We start from the raw sequence: 21,138 nt of genomic DNA on the forward strand, positions 1-21,138 counted from the left end.
AACTAACTTTAGCGCGCTAGAAGAGCAGCATAAACATGAGAAGTGAGTTCTGCACGGGCTAATGAGTGTTGTGGGTGTGCTTTAATACAGGAATCTTCCGCAGGGAGCAGTTTCAGTAATGCATGTGACAGTTCGTCTCGTCCTACGTGAACATGTCATTGTTCGCAGGGCAGCATTCTACATGGGAAACCGAAAGTGTTTCACTTCATACTTTTACTTTCACTTTTATAGCGCACTCACATGTCTGAATTCATGAAATTATTCCTCTGTGAGTTTATCGAAATTTTCTTTTTCTTTATGACCTTAGCACACGTTTTATAGCTTGTTTGAAGTTTAATAGCGTGTTTGAAGTTTTCTGGTGTGTTACTGCAGAACTGCTGTTTGGAGATGTGACTGAAGTAGAGATGATTTGATGGTGTTGTGTTTTAGATTGATGGAAGACAGGTCGAGGCACATGCGACTGAGAGAATGGCTCATAGCGCAGATAGACAGCGGGAAATACCCTGGACTGAGCTGGGAAAATCAGGAGAAAACCATGTTCAGAATTCCCTGGAAACACGCCGCGAAACAGGACTACAGACAGAACCAGGACGCGGCGCTCTTCAAGGTACACACACACACACACACACACACACACACACACACACACACACACACACACACACACACACACACACACACACACACACACACACACACACACACACACACACACACACACACACACACACACACACACACACACACACACACACACACACACACACACACACACACACATTTATTACCATAACATACTTACTACAATTAGGATGTCTGACCAAACGAACAAAACTTATAACGTCATTTATTTCATTTATATCAGCACATAGCTTTTAATTTGTATCATTCCAACTTTAATTACATTTATTTCCCCATTTAAATCCTGTTTAGTACAGAATAAAATAAATAAATAAATAAAAACACACACACAAAAAAAAATACCCAGCTGTTTACATGATTTAACACACTCTTTGTCTTAGGCGTGGGCCATGTACAAGGGTAAATTTCAGGAGGGCAGGGACAAAGCAGACCCCTCTACATGGAAAACGCGCCTCCGCTGTGCCCTGAACAAGAGCACAGACTTCCAGGAGGTTCCCGAGCGCAGTCAGCTGGACATCTCGGAGCCGTACAAGGTCTACCGGATCCTGGACGACACAGGAAGACTGATAGGTATTATAAAAGATCTGCACTTGAGTTCCTCAAACCTTACACCCAAATCTCACTTCCTCATTTGATTACTATATATATATATATATATATATATATATATATATATATATATATATATATATATATATATATATATCTGCATAATCATATTCAAAACTCTCTGTAAGCTTCTTCTTCTGTCCTCCAGAACCTGCTGGAAGTCCAGTGATATCACATGACAGTGACTGCAGCAAAGCCTTGAGAGACACACCTCTGCCCATGCAGGTATAGTGAAACTGCTGTGGAAATCCCCTCACTCACTGCACTGACTGCAAACCGGGAGTAGATTTGAGATTTTTCTGCCTCCTGCTGGACAGATTCCAGAGGTGTGTGACATGACAATAACATTTTGTTTTCACATCCAGGAGGACAGTCCGCCTGGTGACTCGAACAAAGGTGCTGGATGGAGTGGTCAGTGTTTTAGTTTCAGAAAGAAATAACTAACGACAAAAGGTTTCATTTTCACTTACATTGTACATGTGTGTGTGTGTGTGTGTGTGTGTGTGTGTGTGTGTGCAGTGAATGGCAGTACAGGCATTAACTCCAATCTTCCATCTGTTCCAGTATATCCATCTCACGTCCCCATATCTGGTGAGAGAATTTTTCAACAAGCTCATATTTGAATGTCTCTTTAGTTTATTTAATGCCAGGTTCAGACTACACGATATCAGCCCGTTTTTGGCACGTTCAGTTTGATGTAGGGTGTCGTGGTGATTCGTAAACAACAATGTGTGTCGGGACGCCAGAATTTGGTCTCGTATAGTGTGTCATAGTAGACGACAACTGACGGCGCGTCTCTGCGATGCTTCACGGCGTCCTGACAGAAACACTAGCATGTTTAACGTTTTCCCGGTCCTCCATGACGGGTTCGTCACATCTGTTACATTAGCCAATGAGAGCACAGGAGCTCTTCCTTACACAGCTTTCAAACATGCTGAAACGAAAGAGAGACGAAGGTATCGGTACTGCTAGGGGGAATTATGTTTCTTGTCTGAGAATTTAGGAGTCGAAACAGACAAAAAGTCTGAACCTGGCATAAGTACTAACTTAATATTAATCACTCGTTGAGAGAAAAAACTTGACTCACTAAAATGGTTTAGAACTTTTATGGTATTGTTGATGTACAGTGTAAAGTACTGGGACACGTGTCAGATGTACTGATGTGTGTGTTGGTAGACTGGCGTCTAGAGGTGCGCTTGTTCTATCATGGTAAACTGGTGCAGAACCTCGTGACTGCGTCTCCGGACGGCTGCTTCATCCTGCAAGGCTGTGCTCCGGTGGGGAGCGAGCGCATCTACGGGCCGTGTGAAGCCCAGAAGGTGTTCTTCCCCCGTCCAGACATCGTGCGCCTGCCCCCGGGCATCACTGACGCCATGAGCCGTCTCCTGCCCCACCTGGAGAAAGGGGTGCTGGTGTGGGTGGCTCCGGACGGCATGTTCATCAAGCGCTTCTGCCAGGGCCGTGTGTACTGGGACGGCCCGCTGGCAGAGCACAGACAGAAACCAAACAAGCTGGAGCGAGAGCGAACCTTTAAACTCCTAGACGTCACCGTCTTCATGCAAGGTGAAGAAGAGGAAGGGCTTAGCCTGGGAAAACAGTCCTTTTTATGGACTTTCTTCAGCATGTCCTCACACTGATCCCTGTTTTCTTGGCAGAGCTCCAGAACTACCAGCAGGGCAGCGGTCCCGAGCCTCGGCACACAGTGGACCTGTGCTTCGGAGAGGAGTTCCCTGACCCCAGCCAACCAAAGACCAAGAAGCTCATCACTGCTCAAGTGAGTATTCCCTGGCATTAGTCCTGAAGAGGCGAGTGGTGTGTGTTTCAGAAACACCTGTACTGCAGTATTGACTGTGTCACACGTCTCCGAACCGGCCACCGGAGCTGATCGGGGCCTCTCTAGTCAACGCTTGTGTTTCAGAAGCTCTCCGCCCGCGATTCGCTAAAGACGCAGCGTCCAAAAGCCAGTGTTTTCCTCCTGCTCACAGGCTGTATGTGAAATATAGATACACGATAATTAAAGATGTATTTTAAAAGACTTAATCAGATATTTTATCCTTTTCATTCATAACTGGACTTTGTCTGTAGGACATAGAAATAAACACAAAAATAAACACAATTAAACTAGACAAAACATAACCACTTAGCCAACCTAACCATGCACTCAAAAAAAAATTTGTGTCTAAACATAAGATTTATGTATTTGAATTGCATATACATTTTCCATGCATTTGGATTACATAGTTTTAACATAAACCAATCAATAATCTGAATGTGATTCATATTTTTAAGTCATATATAAATGAAACAGATAAGATTTATGTAATTGTATTAATAAACTGAATGTGATTTATATTTGTCAGTTATGAAACGGGTAAGATTTATGTAATAGTACACAGAAAAACGCCCATGTTAAATTAACACTGCTCAGTGTTCATATGTGTGCACACTACAGAGATAAAGCGGTGTTGAAGTTAATGAGATCATTAACTGATGATTGATCATTAATTATGAACACCTGCTGTTAACAAGCAGAATCACTGAAGGAAAGAGAAACACAAGAACTGACTTCAGACACAGCCTTAGATTGACATCAACTGAAGAGAAAAGAAGACATTAAATCTGTGAAGATCTCAGCAGAGGAGGATTAAACAACTCCACAAACAGCATTACCAGCTTCACTTATTACTAACCAGACTGACTTTATTTCATTTCCGTTTGAATGAAAACAATAGGTGTATTTTAAAGTCACCATGATGGTGGTTAGCATTTGCTTTAGTTGGACTCTTGACTCTTTAATATAAAATTTTCTCTGGCTGCTATAATTATGTGTTTATAAAACACGTTTATTGCAGAAAAAAAGCCAAGAAAAAAAGAGATCAGGTGATGTTGGCTGTTTATTGATGATGATGACGACAAAGTCATCATTATGTAATTGCCTGATTCACTGATCTTGTTCAGTGTCTAATGCTTTGATTATATAGAACTTGTGTTTTTTTTTTATATATTGTTTTATTCACAACAGAAGCCATTTGATTTTACAGCATGAAATCTAACAGTGTTGTTTATCAAACAATATACTTTTTTTTTTAATAGTTAGTGCACAAAAACCTTTCATCTATGGCATTACTTAGACTCACACAGACATCAAGAAACAGCATATGAATCTCAACAATGGTGACAAAAGCTACAAAAAATCCAGATGCATAATTTATTAATGCCGCAATGCATGCTGGGAGATATGGGTGAGTTTTGATTGGTGGTACCCAGCATGCACTGCAGCATGAAGCATTTCATTGATTGTCACCATTGTTGAGAGTCATACACTGATTCTTGATGTCTAAGTAATAATGTAGAAGAGAAAGTTTAATGCACTAAATGTTTTTAAAATTCTTTATATTATTTGATTAACTGTTGGATCTAATGCTGTCAGGTCACACAGCTACTATAATAAATAAAACAAAATCACATAACCCCAATAATCAAAGCATTAGACACTGAAAAAGATAAGTGATTCAGGCCACAATATGATGGTTACGCCTTCATCAATAAACAGCCAACATCACCTGATCTCTTTTTCTCATGGCTTTTTCGCTGCAACAAATGTGCTTTATAAACACATAATTATAGCAGCCAGAGAAAAATTTACATTAAAGAGTCAAGGGTCAAGAGTCCAACTAAAGCAAATGCTAACCACCATCGTGGTGACTTTAAAATACACCTATTGATTTCATTAAAACGGAAATGAAATAAAGTCAGTCTGGTCAGTAATAAGTGAAGCTGGTAATGCTGTTTGTGGAGTTGTTTAATCCTCCTCTGCTGAGATCTTCACAGATTTAATGTCTTCTTTTCTCTTCAGTTGATTTCATCTGAGGCTGTGTCTGAAGTCAGTTCTTGTGTTTCTCTTTCCTTCAGTGATTCTGCTTGTTAACAGCAGGTGTTCATAATTAATGCTCAATCATCACTTAATGATCTCATTAACTTCAACACCGCTTTAACTCTGTAGTGTGCACACATATGAACACTGAGCAGTGTTAATTTAACATGGGCGTTTTTCTGTGTACTATTACATAAATCTTACCCGTTTCATTTACGTATGACTGACAAATATAAATCACATTCAGTTTATTAATACAATTACATAAATCTTATCTATTTCATTTATATATGACTTAAAAATATGAATCACATTCAGATTATTGATTGGTTTATGTTAAAACTATGTAATCCAAATGCATGGAAATTTTATATGCAATTCAAATACATAAATCTTATGTTTAGACACAATTTTTTTTTTGAGTGTGGTAGAACCCCAAAGATCAAGAAAAACAAAGTCAGACATGCAAATCTCATGGCCTCGCCATCTTCGGCCTCGCCATCTTCAGCCTCGTAGTGGCGTCTCTTCTGAAGAGTTGGAGGATGGGACAAAACCTCGTTGAAGCCGTAACGCGCCGCACACGTGTGCAGTGTAAATAAGGGAAGAACTGTTACTGCACTGTGGCCATGATTCTTCCTAGTTTAGTTTATTTGACAAATACAACATTTTACAACTTGTTTGTCAAGGGTAGCACAATAAAGTCATAAACTTGTTTCCATTTTGGTCCATGCTCAAATGACCTTACATGTTTAAAATAAACTATACAAACTATAACAAGCTATAACACATGAGTTACCATCAATTTCACTGGCAACCATTTTACTACTTGAAATCCATTTCTACCTTCACAGTACTGAGGTTGTAATCTTTGGACTAATCTTATCAGTTTATTTGGAGATGATTGTAATTTCTGCATGTTCACTATAGCGTATTCAAAGTGACACTGTACTAGTCTTCATGCTAATGACTTCAAATGATTTTCAGTGAGCCGTACACCCACCTTGTTTAACTCCGGACCTATGTTCACCTGAACCGTACATATACCCTCATCTGAAAACAGCAACATAGAGCCATTAGCACACGATGATCATAGTTAAAACTTTATACTTTATACATATGCATACAGTGCTGGGTAGCAACTGATTACATGTATTCTGAATTATGTAATCATATTACAAAAATACTACAGTAAGTACTAATTAGATTACATTTTAAAATACTTGTAATCACACCACTGTAAAAAATTAAACTGTAAAACAACGGTAATCTACTGGCATCTGTGGTTGTCACCAATGTACTGTTAATTCACAGTCCTTTACCGTTAATTTACAGCTCTCCATTTTTACAGTATGCTATTGTAAAAATACCATGGAAGGTAACTCGTATCATTTGGGAAACCGATTGCTTCGATTGCTTGAGTTAAAAAAAAAATGTTTATACTGATAGTACTGTGAACTGACTTCATTTGAGTCCACTGAAAACTAATATCTCTTAATATAAAACTGCAAACACCTAATGTGTAATAGAGAATTCATTAAAAACATGACCTAATCTAAAATCTTTGCAGTTTGTATTTAGCATATTTGTCACTTCATCGCAACTACACAGTTCCTGCTTTTAAATAAAGCAACAGGCAGCATAACATCAGTGTGTCTCTGCTCATCTTTGACTGAAGCACAGGCTCTACTCTCCAGCTCAATGATGACCCACACAACTAATGAAACTAATGAACAGATCTCTCCTATATCATCAAAAACACATCAAACACTTCAGTTTAATATTTACTCTCCTTATCAGTTTTTGACTTCGCATAACTTTTTTTCTATGAACTTGTACTAATATTTCAATGAAATTAACTTCTTTGACAGTATATTACTGTTTTTCCTTGATTTTACGGTAATCCTCTGGCGGCTGTGGTTGCCAGTAAATTGCTGTTTTTCTACAGTTTTACACCGTATTAATTTACAGTTGATTGCTGTTAAAGTACGCTTCACTCAGTTTTTTATTTATTTAACAGTTTTAACCCTTTTAACCCCAAATCTTCAGTTTTAAATAAACACTTGTGTGTCCACACTACAGAGTGTAGGAGTAACACTGAAGCAGTGTTGAAGTTAATGATATAATTCAGTGATTAATTAACTGGCATTAGTGATGAACACCTGATGTTAACAAGCAGAATCACCGAAGGACAGAGGAACAACAAGAAGAAAAAGAAGCGAAACACAAGACTTACAACTGACTTCAGCCACAGAAGACATTACATCTCTCAAGATCTCAGCAGAGGAGGATTAAACAACTCCACAAACAGCATTACCAGCTTCACTTATTACTGACCAGACTGACTTTATTTATTTTCATACATCTACAGAAATTCCTATTGAGAATTAACATAAGTTTATATGTTGTTTTGTTTCATTTGACGTCACCATTATGGTGATCAGTGTTTGCTTTAGTTGGGCTCTTGACCCTTGACTTTAACATTAGTTTTTCTCTGACTGCTGTAACTGTGTTTTTAAGAAACAAAGCCAAACAAATTGAGATCAGGTGTTGCTGATTATGATGTCATCACATAATGTTTGGATCACCGATCACATCCCGTGTCTAATCCCTTATCAAAAATGTGTTGTTTTAATACCACTTAATTTTATATTACTACACTGTGAAACTACAGCAAAAGATCAAGCACTGCTGCGTAATCAAGTATGAAGGATTTTTAAACTCATCATTCTCAAAAAAAGAAAGAAAGTGAACTACGGCTTCAGTGAGACACACACAGACATCAAGAATCAGCCAATGAATCTCAACAATCGTGACAATCAACAAAAAAGATAACATCAAATCTGAACATCACAAATCACACTACTTAAGTCAACACAAAACCAACAGCAAAAATAAAAGCAAAAAGTAAAAATTTAAGAAAATAACCAGACAATTCAGCTGCATAATTTATTCATGCTGCAATGCATGCTGGGAGTAATGGACGATTGTTTTGTACTATGCTGATACCCAACATGCATTGCAGCATGAAACTTATGATTGAGATTCATACGCCGATTCATTGATGTCTGTGTGTGTCTGGCTGATCTAGAAGTTCAAAATGTTCTGAGAATAAACTTTTTAAAATCCTTCATATTTTCTGGATGTCAAATCACAGTGATACAATAATCAATAATAACAAAACATCATCCAAATAAATACATTCAACAATAAATGAGATCAGTGAATCAGACCAATAGATGATGATTGTGACCGTTAACCAACAGTCATTGTCGTCTGATCCTGTTTTCTTTCAGCTTTTTTGCCACATCATTTGCAAATCTATTTTAAAGACACAGCTATCACAGCCAAAGATTGAACTACTGTTCAAAGGTCAAGGGTCAAGAGCCCAACTAAAGCAATCACTGATCACCATCATGGTCACATCAAATGAAAATAAAATGACATCTAAACCTCTGTCACCTTTTAATAAGACCTTCTGTAGACGTCTGACAGAAATAAAGTCAGTCTGGTTAGTAATAAGTGAAGCTGGTAATGCTGTATCCTCCTCTGCTGAGATCTTGTTCCTCTTTCCTTCAGTGATTCTGCTAACAGCAGGTGTTCATTAGTGTCTGAATTCACTTAGAAAATTAACTGAATTAATTATGAAATTGTTCACTCAGTCAAGTGGACTATATTAGTGAACTACTGTAGGGAATAGTGATTGAGGGTATAGGGTGTGATGTGGAACACAGTGCCGACTTTGAGCTGTTAATTCACAGTATATTCCTGTAGGCTACTTTCTCGAAAACGACAAATATCACCCAGAATGCATTTTTTTTCTATGGGATATTGCTGTTTTAATGGAAAACATCATGTTACTGTAAAATTTGGCCGTTTTTTTTACAGCAATTTTTTTATTGATTACATGATTACATATTATTCACACAATAGCAGTAAGCCATTTATAATTTATTGATTCTCACTTATTCTTCTTTTTCATGTCTTAGATTTTCCTTTCTAAAAGCTATATTGCTTACGTATTGAAAATGTAATACATTTATTTTGTAATTGAGAGGCCACAAATCATTTGCCCACTGGATTTACAGAAACCATTTCACAGTGTTTTCTCATCATTGCAACACTGCCTATCGAATCAACTCCTGAAAAACACATTCAGTAAGTCCTTTAACCATGTAGTGATGTCTTTAGAAGGCTTTTGTCTTTAATTAAACTCACAAACCCCCTGCAGTTCCTTCATGAATCCCATTCTGGGAAATCCTGACATCATTTAATAATGTTTAGTGCACTTCATGTTGTTGAAAACTAAGAAAGGAATATATTTTCTTTCTCTTTGTATTTTTATATCAATATGGTACAATATTATCCTATTCAATTCTAACTGATGGCAAGTTAGATCAAAAGTAACCTAAAAGTAATCAAAAAGTAGTCCAATTATATTACCTAAAATGTAATGAATTACGTTACTAAAAAAAATTTGTGTCATGTAATTTGGAATCAGCAACAGACTACAATCTGTAAGTAATCTATATAATATAATCCTTATAATATAATGCAGTGTAAGAGGTGCGGATGATCTGAAACCACACGTATGTTGAAGTTCAGTGATCTCCTTTGAGTAGGGTGACCAGACGCCCCGTTTTCCCCGGGACAGTCCCGTATTTCAGCTCTATTTTTATATTTTTAGTGTCCCGACCTATTATGAAATTATGTTTTGTCCCGTATTTCTTCTTTCCTAAATTGTCTTGGCTAGATGATCATAAAAGAGAGTAGCAGTCTTCTGTCACGCAAGAATAGCCTAATCAAAGGTAGCCAATCTCATCATGGTATATTTCTGAGAAACATCGGTTAACTTGCAATTAGTGAAGGCGGGATATTAGAGCGTGCGGAGATCAATTCAGATGCGAAGATGTCAAAAAATCGTGTATGTGTACATTTAACGAGGATCTTAAAAAAGAGTTTATCAAGATATTAAGCTGAATGACGTGCACAAGAAGCGTTCTCTCAGACAGCGCCAGTTCTCTTTGGTCCTGAATGGTCAAATACAGACACAGTTGTCCAAATGTCCATCATGTGGAGAATCTCATGTAAATACAGCTGGTGAAGGCTTAAGTGAATGTCAACAGTTCGGTGAAAACCAGATATGTGTCGGTATGTTAGATCCTAGCATTCGGCCTTAAAGTGACAGCAGCCTAAAATACCCATCAGTGTCATTAATGTTCATCAAACAACAAAAGATGTTAAATACATGTATACATGTTAAATAAACCTACTGTACCAGAAAAACGTAGTTTATTTAGTTTTTATCTCTATCGTGTTTGTCCTATTGTTTGTAATTTGCTTCTTTTTTTATAACAAATATGAGGTCAATAAACCATGCATATGGATTGACATTCTCTTGATTTATGCTTATAGGTGAAAGTGCAATAATTCAGATTTTTAGCAAAATAATCGTCATTATCAATGTAACTATTTGTTACGTACTGCGTAGAGACAAATGCAGCTTTATGGAGTGTAATCCATAATCATAATCCATAAAACAGGCATAAGGTCAAAACCACAGAGTAAACCATCCAGATACTAACAAAAGTCCAAGGCACAGGCAAACAGAAGATCAAAACCATGACACAGAAACCAGAAGTAGCGCTCAGAAATGCAGTGTTACACCAACAAGACTTCACAACGAGTGAATGAACACACAGGGTTTAAATAGGCAAACATAAACCTGATACTGACAAACAGTAGGAGTGTGACGAGCTGTCTCACGATATCGCCATGACGGAACGTGAGGGGGAAATTAGCATAGAATACGCCACCGCTACATTCACATAACACCACTGTCGTTTTGCTGTTTTTATACAAATGAAAACCATTGTAAACTATTGTAAACGTCTGCTCTGCTCATCCAGCACGAGTTGCAGTCACACACAGACACAGTCAGCAGGCGGAGGATGATGATGGCGGAGGATTCGTTGAGCAACAGAGCCTAAGCGTCTGATTAATGTCTTATCTTGTAGAATGCGCACCGCCGCTCCCGATACACAGAGTCCATGCGATCGCAAATTTGAAAGTGGAAGTAAAACACGAGCTCCTGATGCGCTCAAATTAGGCTGCATACAATACCCTGTCTCCCTGTATCAAACCTGTCTCTCTGTATCAAACCTGTCTCTCTGTATCAAACCTGTCTCTCTGTATCAAACCTGTCTCTCTGTATCAAACCCGTCTCTCTGTATCAAACCCGTCTCTCTGTATCAAACCTGTCTCTCTGTATCAAACCTGTCTCTCTGTATCAAACCTGTCTCTCTGTATCAAACCTGTCTCTCTGTATCAAACCCGTCTCCCTGTATCAAACCCGTCTCTCTGTATCAAACCTGTCTCTCTGTATCAAACCTGTCTCCCTGTATCAAACCTGTCTCCCTGTATCAAACCTGTCTCTCTGTATCAAACCTGTCTCTCTGTATCAAACCTGTCTCTCTGTATCAAACCTGTCTCCCTGTATCAAACCTGTCTCTCTGTATCAAACCCGTCTCTCTGTATCAAACCTGTCTCTCTGTATCAAACCTGTCTCCCTGTATCAAACCTGTCTCTCTGTATCAAACCCGTCTCTCTGTATCAAACCTGTCTCCCTGTATCAAACCCGTCTCTCTGTATCAAACCTGTCTCTCTGTATCAAACCTGTCTCCCTGTATCAAACCCGTCTCTCTGTATCAAACCTGTCTCTCTGTATCAAACCTGTCTCCCTGTATCAAACCCGTCTCTCTGTATCAAACCTGTCTCTCTGTATCAAACCTGTCTCTCTGTATCAAACCTGTCTCTCTGTATCAAACCTGTCTCTCTGTATCAAACCCGTCTCCCTGTATCAAACCCGTCTCTCTGTATCAAACCTGTCTCTCTGTATCAAACCTGTCTCCCTGTATCAAACCTGTCTCCCTGTATCAAACCTGTCTCTCTGTATCAAACCTGTCTCTCTGTATCAAACCTGTCTCTCTGTATCAAACCTGTCTCCCTGTATCAAACCTGTCTCTCTGTATCAAACCCGTCTCTCTGTATCAAACCTGTCTCCCTGTATCAAACCTGTCTCTCTGTATCAAACCCGTCTCTCTGTATCAAACCTGTCTCCCTGTATCAAACCCGTCTCTCTGTATCAAACCTGTCTCCCTGTATCAAACCTGTCTCCCTGTATCAAACCTGTCTCTCTGTATCAAACCTGTCTCTCTGTATCAAACCTGTCTCCCTGTATCAAACCTGTCTCCCTGTATCAAACCTGTCTCCCTGTATCAAACCTGTCTCTCTGTATCAAACCCGTCTCTCTGTATCAAACCTGTCTCCCTGTATCAAACCTGTCTCCCTGTATCAAACCTGTCTCCCTGTATCAAACCTGTCTCTGGACTGTGTAGTTGTTGCTCTGCTCTCTGTTTGCACTTACTGAGAGAGTACTTTAATCATGGTTGCACTTATTGTTTGCACTTAGTAAGACTAAGAAAAAAACATTACTTATTTTTGTTATTTATACTGTTTTTATTTCCATGTTCAATTTGTGGAAAATAGTTCCATTAGGAGGTCCCACACAGCCTCAGTCAGTAGGTCTGGAAGCTCATAATTCATGTGCAGTAATAGAGTATAATAAATCTACCACAGGTCTGAAGAGACTCATGTGAAATCATACTTGAGAGAAGCCAGTCAGTTGAGTTTGTGGCAAAACCTTTTACAGTGCTTGTATATTGTTGTCTTTCAATGCATTTGATAATTCTCATAAAGTCGAACTGAAATTACATTCATTACAAGATGATCAGCTAAAACATTTCAAAATGCTCCTGCAGGCTCTTTTTCCAGTCATGAATTTTGTCATTGAGGATTTCTAACAAATATTGTGCAAAAATCTGGTCTCGTTCTCGTGAGATAAGTGTCTCGTCACTCCCCTAACAAACATGTGGCAGTAATCAGAACATGATGAGTCCAGGCAAATGGTTATGGGAATGTAGTTCATGAAGTGGTAAAGAAGACGGAAGGAGAGCCCTCTGCTGGAGATCATTGCGTTTGAGTTCATAAAGGACCTGTTTTGGTCCCTTTGTTTTGTTTAGAGTGAAATAGTCAGTGCATAACTGAACTTAACGGAACACTTCAGCAATTTAAGGGTAAACACTTAATACCAAAAATAAAAACTGTGTCATCATTTACTCACCCTCATATACTTCCAAACCCTTAAGGTTGGTGCTTTTTCAAGGTTTTTGTCCCTCCATTGAAATTCCACGTAACCAAAACTTAGAAGATCAAAAAGCTCATAAAGGCATTGTAAAATGAATCAAGCGGTTAAATCCAAGTCTTGTGAAGAGATTGTAACGGCCTCGTTCGTGTTCATTCTGTGCTGCTTTTCCTGAGTTCTGATTATTGTTAGTTTCTATGGTTTCTGGTTGATTTCGTTCACCTGTTGTTCATTTAGTCACCATGTTATCTCTGTGTATTAATACCCTTAGTTTCCTCTGTTCATTGATCCGTGTCGTCTTTGTATTATGAGGTTGTGTTATACTTTATTCCTGGTTATCTCCTGCATGTTTCCTTTGTGAGCTGATTATTAATGACTTTCTATTTATTCTCCATGGCGGTGAGATCATTACAGCCTCCAGCTGTGACAGTGATACGATCACACAGATTTAATTTAGGCTTTTATTCACATATGAGCAAATTACATTTAGTAAACAAGGAAGCTAGAAACAAACCATTGCTTTTCCTGCATCATGTGACACACGTTTGAGCTTCTACTCTATGATACGTAGGGGAGAGTGGGGCACAACCTAACGCTTTTTGACTTTCTCAGTTTGTGTAAATCTACTTATGGTTCAGAGTATTTATTTTTTCCCACATTAATTTCCCACATGTCTAGTACAATTATGTGGTTTTGTTTTATTAATACAGTATATACTTTTTTCTTGACATACCCCGAAAGAATGGAAGTGAAATGTGACAACATGCCCCATAGGTGGGGTACATTGTAACATGTGTGGGGCACATTGTAACATAACATATGACAGCTTAAAATGTTATCTGATCTAATAAAAAATATATACAAAACAAACAAAAATATTTTCTAAATAAAATACAATTAAAAAACTTTTTCATATAAAATAATGGCAATTTTTAATAATTAAATATAATTTTTTTTTTGAGTTTTGACTACGAACACATGAAAACACAGCTATACAACATAGTTCAAAACAAATAAATAATAAGTCATTTCTGAACATTGACTCTCAGTCTTTATTCACCTTTTTCTCACGTTTTCCCAATAAAATTAATAAAAGTATAGAATATAATAGCATATTTCTAATAGGGGCACATTGTAACGCAGTGTTACAACATTCCTCGCCTGCACAACTGGGGTTTAAACCCTGCTAGTGTCTTCTGCTAGTTAGCGAAGCATTAAAGAACTATCTCAACTGTTAAATAACATCTTGGAGATTAAAATAATATCAGATTTGTCTTATTTTAAATAAACACAAAAAATAGAGATGAAAAATTAACTTAAGTAAGAAATTTACTTTTGCTATGGTTTAATAAATGTCTATGGATATCTTTCAAAAAAATAAAAATTTTTCTATATAGTGTTGATATGGCAACTAGTAAATACACAAAGTTTCATCATCCAAGCATGTGCGGAAGTATTTAAAACAAGCGTGTTACAACTAGCCCCGCGCTCCCCTATTAAAATTAGTAAACTACATTTTCACACGAGGGCGAGTAAATTATTAGCTTATGGCTTATTATCATAAGTATAATGTGTCCTCCGCCAAATGTGAACAGAAGTTGTGTTGAAATGCTGTGAATTTCAGTTTATCCTTTATTCTACAATAACTTACATAACTAACTGTAAAAATAAGTTTCCATTAAATAAGATACTGCTTAATCTTGAATACCATAATAGGCATTTTTATATGTAAATAACATTTAGAAACAATATTTGAAAATAATAAGGATCAATAAATAAATACTGATACAAATAACATAAGAAGTGGAATTCACTGATTATGACTGATTTTATTTGTCCAGCACAACACGGAGCGCAGAGGCACGCTGTTTAGGACGGGTTCGTGTCGAAGAGCCACTAAAAAAATTATTTACTCACATAATGTTCTCTCTCTTTAAATGTCAGCATTATCATAAATGTCTATATGAATGAAGTCTGTCGGGTAAAACAAAAGCTTCTTGATGCAATTCTGTCAGTCTACTACTTTATTCCAACCGTTACTCCTGATCGGAGGCTTCCGTAAATATTTAGTTTCTGCTCAGAGTTACACTTCAACTAAGTTGAACACTCAACACTCCTAATGCATTAACTTTTGGATTCCAGGGTCGGCATGAACCCGGTGGAACGAAAGCTTATAAAACAGTCATAACTATTTTTCAACTAATATAACATATAATATTTAATCAGTAACTTCTTAATAAGTGAATGCACAAAAGTTTTTAAGTTTTCATCAATATTCATGAGAATCAGTATATTAAATATATGAACATACTATAGTATATGAACATACTAACATACTAATAATATGAGGATTACCAGTATGAACTCCATTGACTTCAATGGATTTAATTCAATTGAAAATCGAAACTTATAACTCACGACTGCACAAAACAGTCTAAATTTATGAAACCTAAATATTATTTTTCTAACACCAAAACACCATCAATATTATAATACAAAATATATATTTTATATTTCAATATTTTAAACAAGAAATATTGCTATTTTAAATAGCAAGAAAAAGTAACCACCAGTTACACAATAAATCACAGTAATAGTCCCAGAAAAATTCAGTTCACAAGGGAGATTTATTCTATAATTATATATCATGTTCAATAAGAAAAAACTTATTTGAAAAGGAGAAAAGAAATGGAGAGAAAAAAACAAGCAATAAAAAAAGTTCAACACTTCAGTAGTTCAACTCGTGTTTAAAATTCGTGCAGAAAACGCGTCACGCTAATCCACGTTTGCAGTAGTATTTGAAATATGCTGTTTGGAAGTTAGTCGACTGACACAACAGCAAACGTGTCAGCCAAGACTACAGAAATAGAGATGAGACACAATACAAAAGGGAAAAGCTCAGAAAAAATGACTAGAAAATGAATGGTTTTTCAATAGAATCATAAGCCGCTTCGTTGTGATGTCAAGGCGAAACATTAGCATATTGCCCGCCCACTTATTGCGCACGCAGACACCCGGGAAAACTTCAACCAGCAGCTGATTCCTGTGGACACTGGAGAGCATCATGTCGAGAAGACGCTGTGCTTTACAATGTGAAGGTAAAGCCAGTTTTTATTCACTGCCCAAGGACAAGCATGTAGAGAATCAGAGGTTGAAGTTCATCTTTACCACGGTATCACAGCAGTATAATCCTAATGCTGTGTTCTAGGGGTTTCATCAACTAGTCGACTAGCCGACTAGTCGACTGTCACAACCACTAGTCGGCGCTGTCGGCCCTAATCGACTAGTCGGAAAACAAAATGGCGTCAGGCGCTGAGGTACCTATGCGTCCAAAACGGTCAAGGTCATGGAGTGCAGTGTCGCATTTGGTGCAATATAGATGGACACGCAAAACGGGACACATTCAGAATTAATAAACATTTAGTAAACTACAGAACAGCGCGAATGGGAAATGGCGCACCTCACACGGGCAGGGCTACGAGAACGGACACAGCACTGGTGATATAAAACGCACACACACAGGTCTGTTAACTTAAGCGATACTTTTAAGGTTGTCTAATATTTTTCTGACTAACAAATTACTGACACAGTAGGCTAAAGGGTAGATTTAAAAAAAGAAAAACGAAATTTAAATAAAGAAAAAACTAAATTTAAATAAAGAAAAAACTAAATTTAGGCTAAATAAAACAAATGAAATTTAAATTAAGAAAAAACGAAATTTAAAAAAGAAAAAAAGAAATTTAAAAAAGAAAAACGAAATTTAAATAAAGAAAAAACGAAATTTAAATAAAGAAAAACGAAATTAAGTTAAATTAAAAACGAGATTAATTTAGATTGATAATAACGGGTAAAAAGACTAATACATTTTGTTTCTATTATTCTATTTTCCACAATGTCAAAGCAACGCAGCTTAACCGAAAACACAAGCTCAGGCATGCACTTCGGTCCATACAAACTCCGGTGTTCTGCACTCTAGCGGTTCGAGCCGCGCCTGAATCGCGTGTCTCACGCAGGCAGTGTGCAAACTCCAACCTGTTAAGCTGTTGCTCACGCCACGCAGCCAGTGTGTCGCAGGTGATACAAAAATATAGTGGTTCAGTATAACCTACATCAAACTTGTATCGGCCTATATGCTTAAATAATATTTGCTTAAAGATGCAATGAAAAATGCACAGTTAAAACTATATGCAAAAAATATGTTGTGATGTTGACAATGTTATTGTCAGAGGCTAGCCATGTGGCAATGTTTATCTGCAACGTTCGCTGATGCGTGTGGTGTGGCAGTTCATAACAAGAATGTTTTAATTACAAGAATGTTTTAAATGAATGCTGCTGTTTTTGTATTAACACAAGAATAACTGATGAATTTATTTATTATGTTATTTCTGAATTTCAAACACACATTTCCAATAATTCACCAGAACTCCTTCCTCTGTCTTCCTTAACAATGCTCAATGCGTTAATGCGTCAATTTAATGAATAAATAATTTAACGACTAGTCGACTAGTCGTCGACTGTTATGCAAAACTAGTCGACTAGCAAAAATCAGTAGTTGTGAAACCCCTACTGTGTTCCCTTTATTTCACTGACGACTGCTTCTCAAATCTCGGAGTTCAGTGCAGGATTCGCAAACCGCTTGCTCTTGAAAGATGGTGTTCAAAATACTTAGTTTTGAGTTTTATATTGTGTAGGTCTCCTGCTAACTGGCTAACTCACGTTATCACTGTCTTACTGAAATACTTCTGCTAATCAGCTGTGGGGCCACTATTACCTAAAACTGTGTCTATTAATGCAGATCGTCTGTCGTTCTCACTACTCAGAGGAAATATTAAGCATGGAGCAAGATCTGTTTTACCAACATTTATGTTACATCAGTCATTCACGCTAGAGCTCGGCTAATGTATTGCATACATGCACTGTTATTGATACAGTTTCCACATGTTCACTGCTATGTATTACAAAAATACTGTGTAAATAAATGAGTACATGTAAAATATTGGGTTTGTTGATGGACATGCACTTGTTAATGCTGATGGTGAGGAATTACAGTTGCAACATCTCATAATGTCCCTCAAACTGAGTAGTGTATCACTGAGAAACACTGAGTCCTGCTCGAGTCGTCCTGATGGAGGTTCGGGTTCACTGAGAAACACTGAGTCCTGCTCGAGTCGTCCTGATGGAGGTTCGGGTTCACTGAGAAACACTTGAGTCCTGCTCGAGTCGTCCTGATGGAGGTTCACTGAGGAACACTGAGTCCTGCTGGAGTCGTCCTGATGGAGGTTCGGGTTCACTGAGAAACACTGAGTCCTGCTCGAGTCGTCCTGATGGAGGTTCGGGTTCACTGAGAAACACTGAGTCCTGCTCGAGTCGTCCTGATGGAGGTTCGGGTTCACTGAGAAACACTGAGTCCTGCTCGAGTCGTCCTGATGGAGGTTCGGGTTCACTGAGAAACACTGAGTCCTGCTCGAGTCGTCCTGATGGAGGTTCACTGAGGAACACTGAGTCCTGCTGGAGTCGTCCTGATGGAGGTTCGGGTTCACTGAGAAACACTGAGTCCTGCTCGAGTTGTCCTGATGGAGGTTCACTGAGGAACACTGAGTCCTGCTCGAGTCGTCCTGATGGAGGTTCGGGTTCACTGAGAAACACTGAGTCCTGCTCGAGTCGTCCTGATGGAGGTTCACTGAGGAACACTGAGTCCTGCTCGAGTCGTCCTGATGGAGGTTCGGGTTCACTGAGGAACACTGAGTCCTGCTCGAGTCGTCCTGATGGAGGTTCGGGTTCACTGAGAAACACTGAGTCCTGCTCGAGTCGTCCTGATGGAGGTTCGGGTTCACTGAGAAACACTTGAGTCCTGCTCGAGTCGTCCTGATGGAGGTTCACTGAGGAACACTGAGTCCTGCTGGAGTCGTCCTGATGGAGGTTCGGGTTCACTGAGAAACACTGAGTCCTGCTCGAGTTGTCCTGATGGAGGTTCACTGAGGAACACTGAGTCCTGCTCGAGTCGTCCTGATGGAGGTTCGGGTTCACTGAGAAACACTGAGTCCTGCTCGAGTCGTCCTGATGGAGGTTCACTGAGGAACACTGAGTCCTGCTCGAGTCGTCCTGATGGAGGTTCGGGTTCACTGAGGAACACTGAGTCCTGCTCGAGTCGTCCTGATGGAGGTTCGGGTTCACTGAGAAACACTGAGTCCTGCTCGAGTCGTCCTGATGGAGGTTCGGGTTCACTGAGAAACACTTGAGTCCTGCTCGAGTCGTCCTGATGGAGGTTCACTGAGGAACACTGAGTCCTGCTGGAGTCGTCCTGATGGAGGTTCGGGTTCACTGAGAAACACTGAGTCCTGCTCGAGTCGTCCTGATGGAGGTTCGGGTTCACTGAGAAACACTGAGTCCTGCTCGAGTCGTCCTGATGGAGGTTCGGGTTCACTGAGAAACACTGAGTCCTGCTCGAGTCGTCCTGATGGAGGTTCGGGTTCACTGAGAAACACTGAGTCCTGCTCGAGTCGTCCTGATGGAGGTTCACTGAGGAACACTGAGTCCTGCTGGAGTCGTCCTGATGGAGGTTCGGGTTCACTGAGAAACACTGAGTCCTGCTCGAGTTGTCCTGATGGAGGTTCACTGAGGAACACTGAGTCCTGCTCGAGTCGTCCTGATGGAGGTTCGGGTTCACTGAGAAACACTGAGTCCTGCTCGAGTCGTCCTGATGGAGGTTCACTGAGGAACACTGAGTCCTGCTCGAGTCGTCCTGATGGAGGTTCGGGTTCACTGAGAAACACTGAGTCCTGCTCGAGTCGTCCTGATGGAGGTTCGGGTTGAATAACTAGTTCTTCCAGTGTTTCATCATCGGACTCGCGCTCGCATTGATATGGTCAAATCGACGTCATTGTTCGTTAAGGCCTATTTATACTTCTGCGTCGAACTTATGCCGTAGCTACGTCGTAGGCTGTGTTTAGCGCGCGTACCCTTCGGCGTACCCTGACGTGCACCTCTCCAGAAATGTAACAACGCGTCAATTCTAAGCGGATGCAAAAGCGCTGTGATTGGTCTTCTAGAACCCCTCCCTCTGGGTTTCATACGGTCCCTCTGCATGAGTAATTGCGCGTCAACTCGGACAACGATGCAGAAGTATAAATTAAAACCAACGCGTTGCCTACAGTGTAGAGGCTTCGGCGTAGGTCCGACGCAGAAGTATAAATAGGCCTTTACTGTGTTTAGTTTACGGTGTAGGAAGCCTCAGGGGCCTGTTTCAGAAAGGAGGTTAAGTGAAAACTCTGAGTATGTTAACCCTGAAATGAGGGAAACTCTGAGTTTTCTGTTTCAGAATGGGAGGTATGTTAAACCTGAGAAAGCAGAGTAAGTCAAGCCTGTTTCAGAAAGAGAGGTAACTTATACTCAGAGTCAGTTACCATGGTAACTTACTCTGTGAACCTAACCTGGTCGGGAGCAGGTTTTCTTCAGTAAACCCAGAGTTTCTTTCGGTCTCCTCCCCTTTTTAAAGAGGAAGTGGTGTTTAAACACCTCATTCATTCTTTCAGTACATTTTTATTAATAAAATTAATCTTTTATTAATAAATAAAATATTGCTTTTTTTTTTTTTTAAATAAGATGAAGTCTATATAACTCCTTAACTGGCAACTGAAAACACAGTAGTATATTAGAGTTACATAATGTAGTTCTAAACAAATTCAACAGAATTAAACTGTGGCATTTACTGGAAATCACTGAACTGTTCATCTGTGCACCAGAAGTGGATGGACCGTCCTCCTGCTGTTCTTCCACACTCTGGGGGCGCGGGAGAGATAAGAATACCCGTTTA

The 21,138-nt window shown here is 39.0% G+C and overlaps 2 protein-coding genes and 1 long non-coding RNA gene across 5 annotated transcripts in view; 2 read left to right on the forward strand and 1 right to left on the reverse strand.

The window, feature by feature from the left end:
* The first annotated feature begins 139 nt into the window (after nucleotides 1–139).
* The window catches only part of irf10 (interferon regulatory factor 10), a 76,123-nt gene continuing 55,124 nt past the window's right edge, over nucleotides 140–21,138 (forward strand). Inside the window, exons 1-8 of one of the 3 annotated variants that reach the window (XM_082144805.1) lie at nucleotides 140–268; nucleotides 430–607; nucleotides 1,023–1,212; nucleotides 1,400–1,476; nucleotides 1,617–1,662; nucleotides 1,771–1,842; nucleotides 2,428–2,814; nucleotides 2,907–3,025. In XM_082144805.1, the coding sequence (XP_082000931.1) occupies nucleotides 434–607; nucleotides 1,023–1,212; nucleotides 1,400–1,476; nucleotides 1,617–1,662; nucleotides 1,771–1,842; nucleotides 2,428–2,814; nucleotides 2,907–3,025 (1,065 nt within the window). In that variant the 5' untranslated portion in view covers nucleotides 140–268; nucleotides 430–433. Of the gene's footprint in view, nucleotides 608–1,022; nucleotides 1,213–1,399; nucleotides 1,477–1,616; nucleotides 1,663–1,770; nucleotides 1,843–2,427; nucleotides 2,815–2,906; nucleotides 3,026–21,138 lie in introns of all 3 variants that reach the window. The other 2 variants (XM_082144804.1, XM_082144803.1) reach the window with 2 other exon arrangements.
* Nucleotides 8,875–13,889, reverse strand: LOC309480372. Its single transcript, XR_014199602.1, has 3 exons — nucleotides 12,501–13,889; nucleotides 11,855–11,892; nucleotides 8,875–11,246 (listed from the first exon to the last, which is right to left on the reverse strand). It is a non-coding gene; the product is annotated as an uncharacterized lncRNA (long non-coding RNA).
* Nucleotides 17,561–20,345, forward strand: LOC309480247 (uncharacterized protein; the record flags this gene model as incomplete). The annotated part of the gene is made up of 6 exons (XM_082144659.1): nucleotides 17,561–17,600; nucleotides 18,809–19,045; nucleotides 19,200–19,244; nucleotides 19,296–19,436; nucleotides 19,591–20,076; nucleotides 20,128–20,345. 6 exons carry the CDS (start codon nucleotides 17,561–17,563, stop codon nucleotides 20,136–20,138), a joined length of 960 nt encoding a protein of 319 aa, XP_082000785.1. The 3' UTR covers nucleotides 20,139–20,345.

This window comes from Leuciscus leuciscus (genome assembly GCF_965113295.1).
Source record: "Leuciscus leuciscus genome assembly, chromosome: 18".
Lineage (NCBI taxonomy): Eukaryota > Metazoa > Chordata > Actinopteri > Cypriniformes > Leuciscidae > Leuciscus > Leuciscus leuciscus.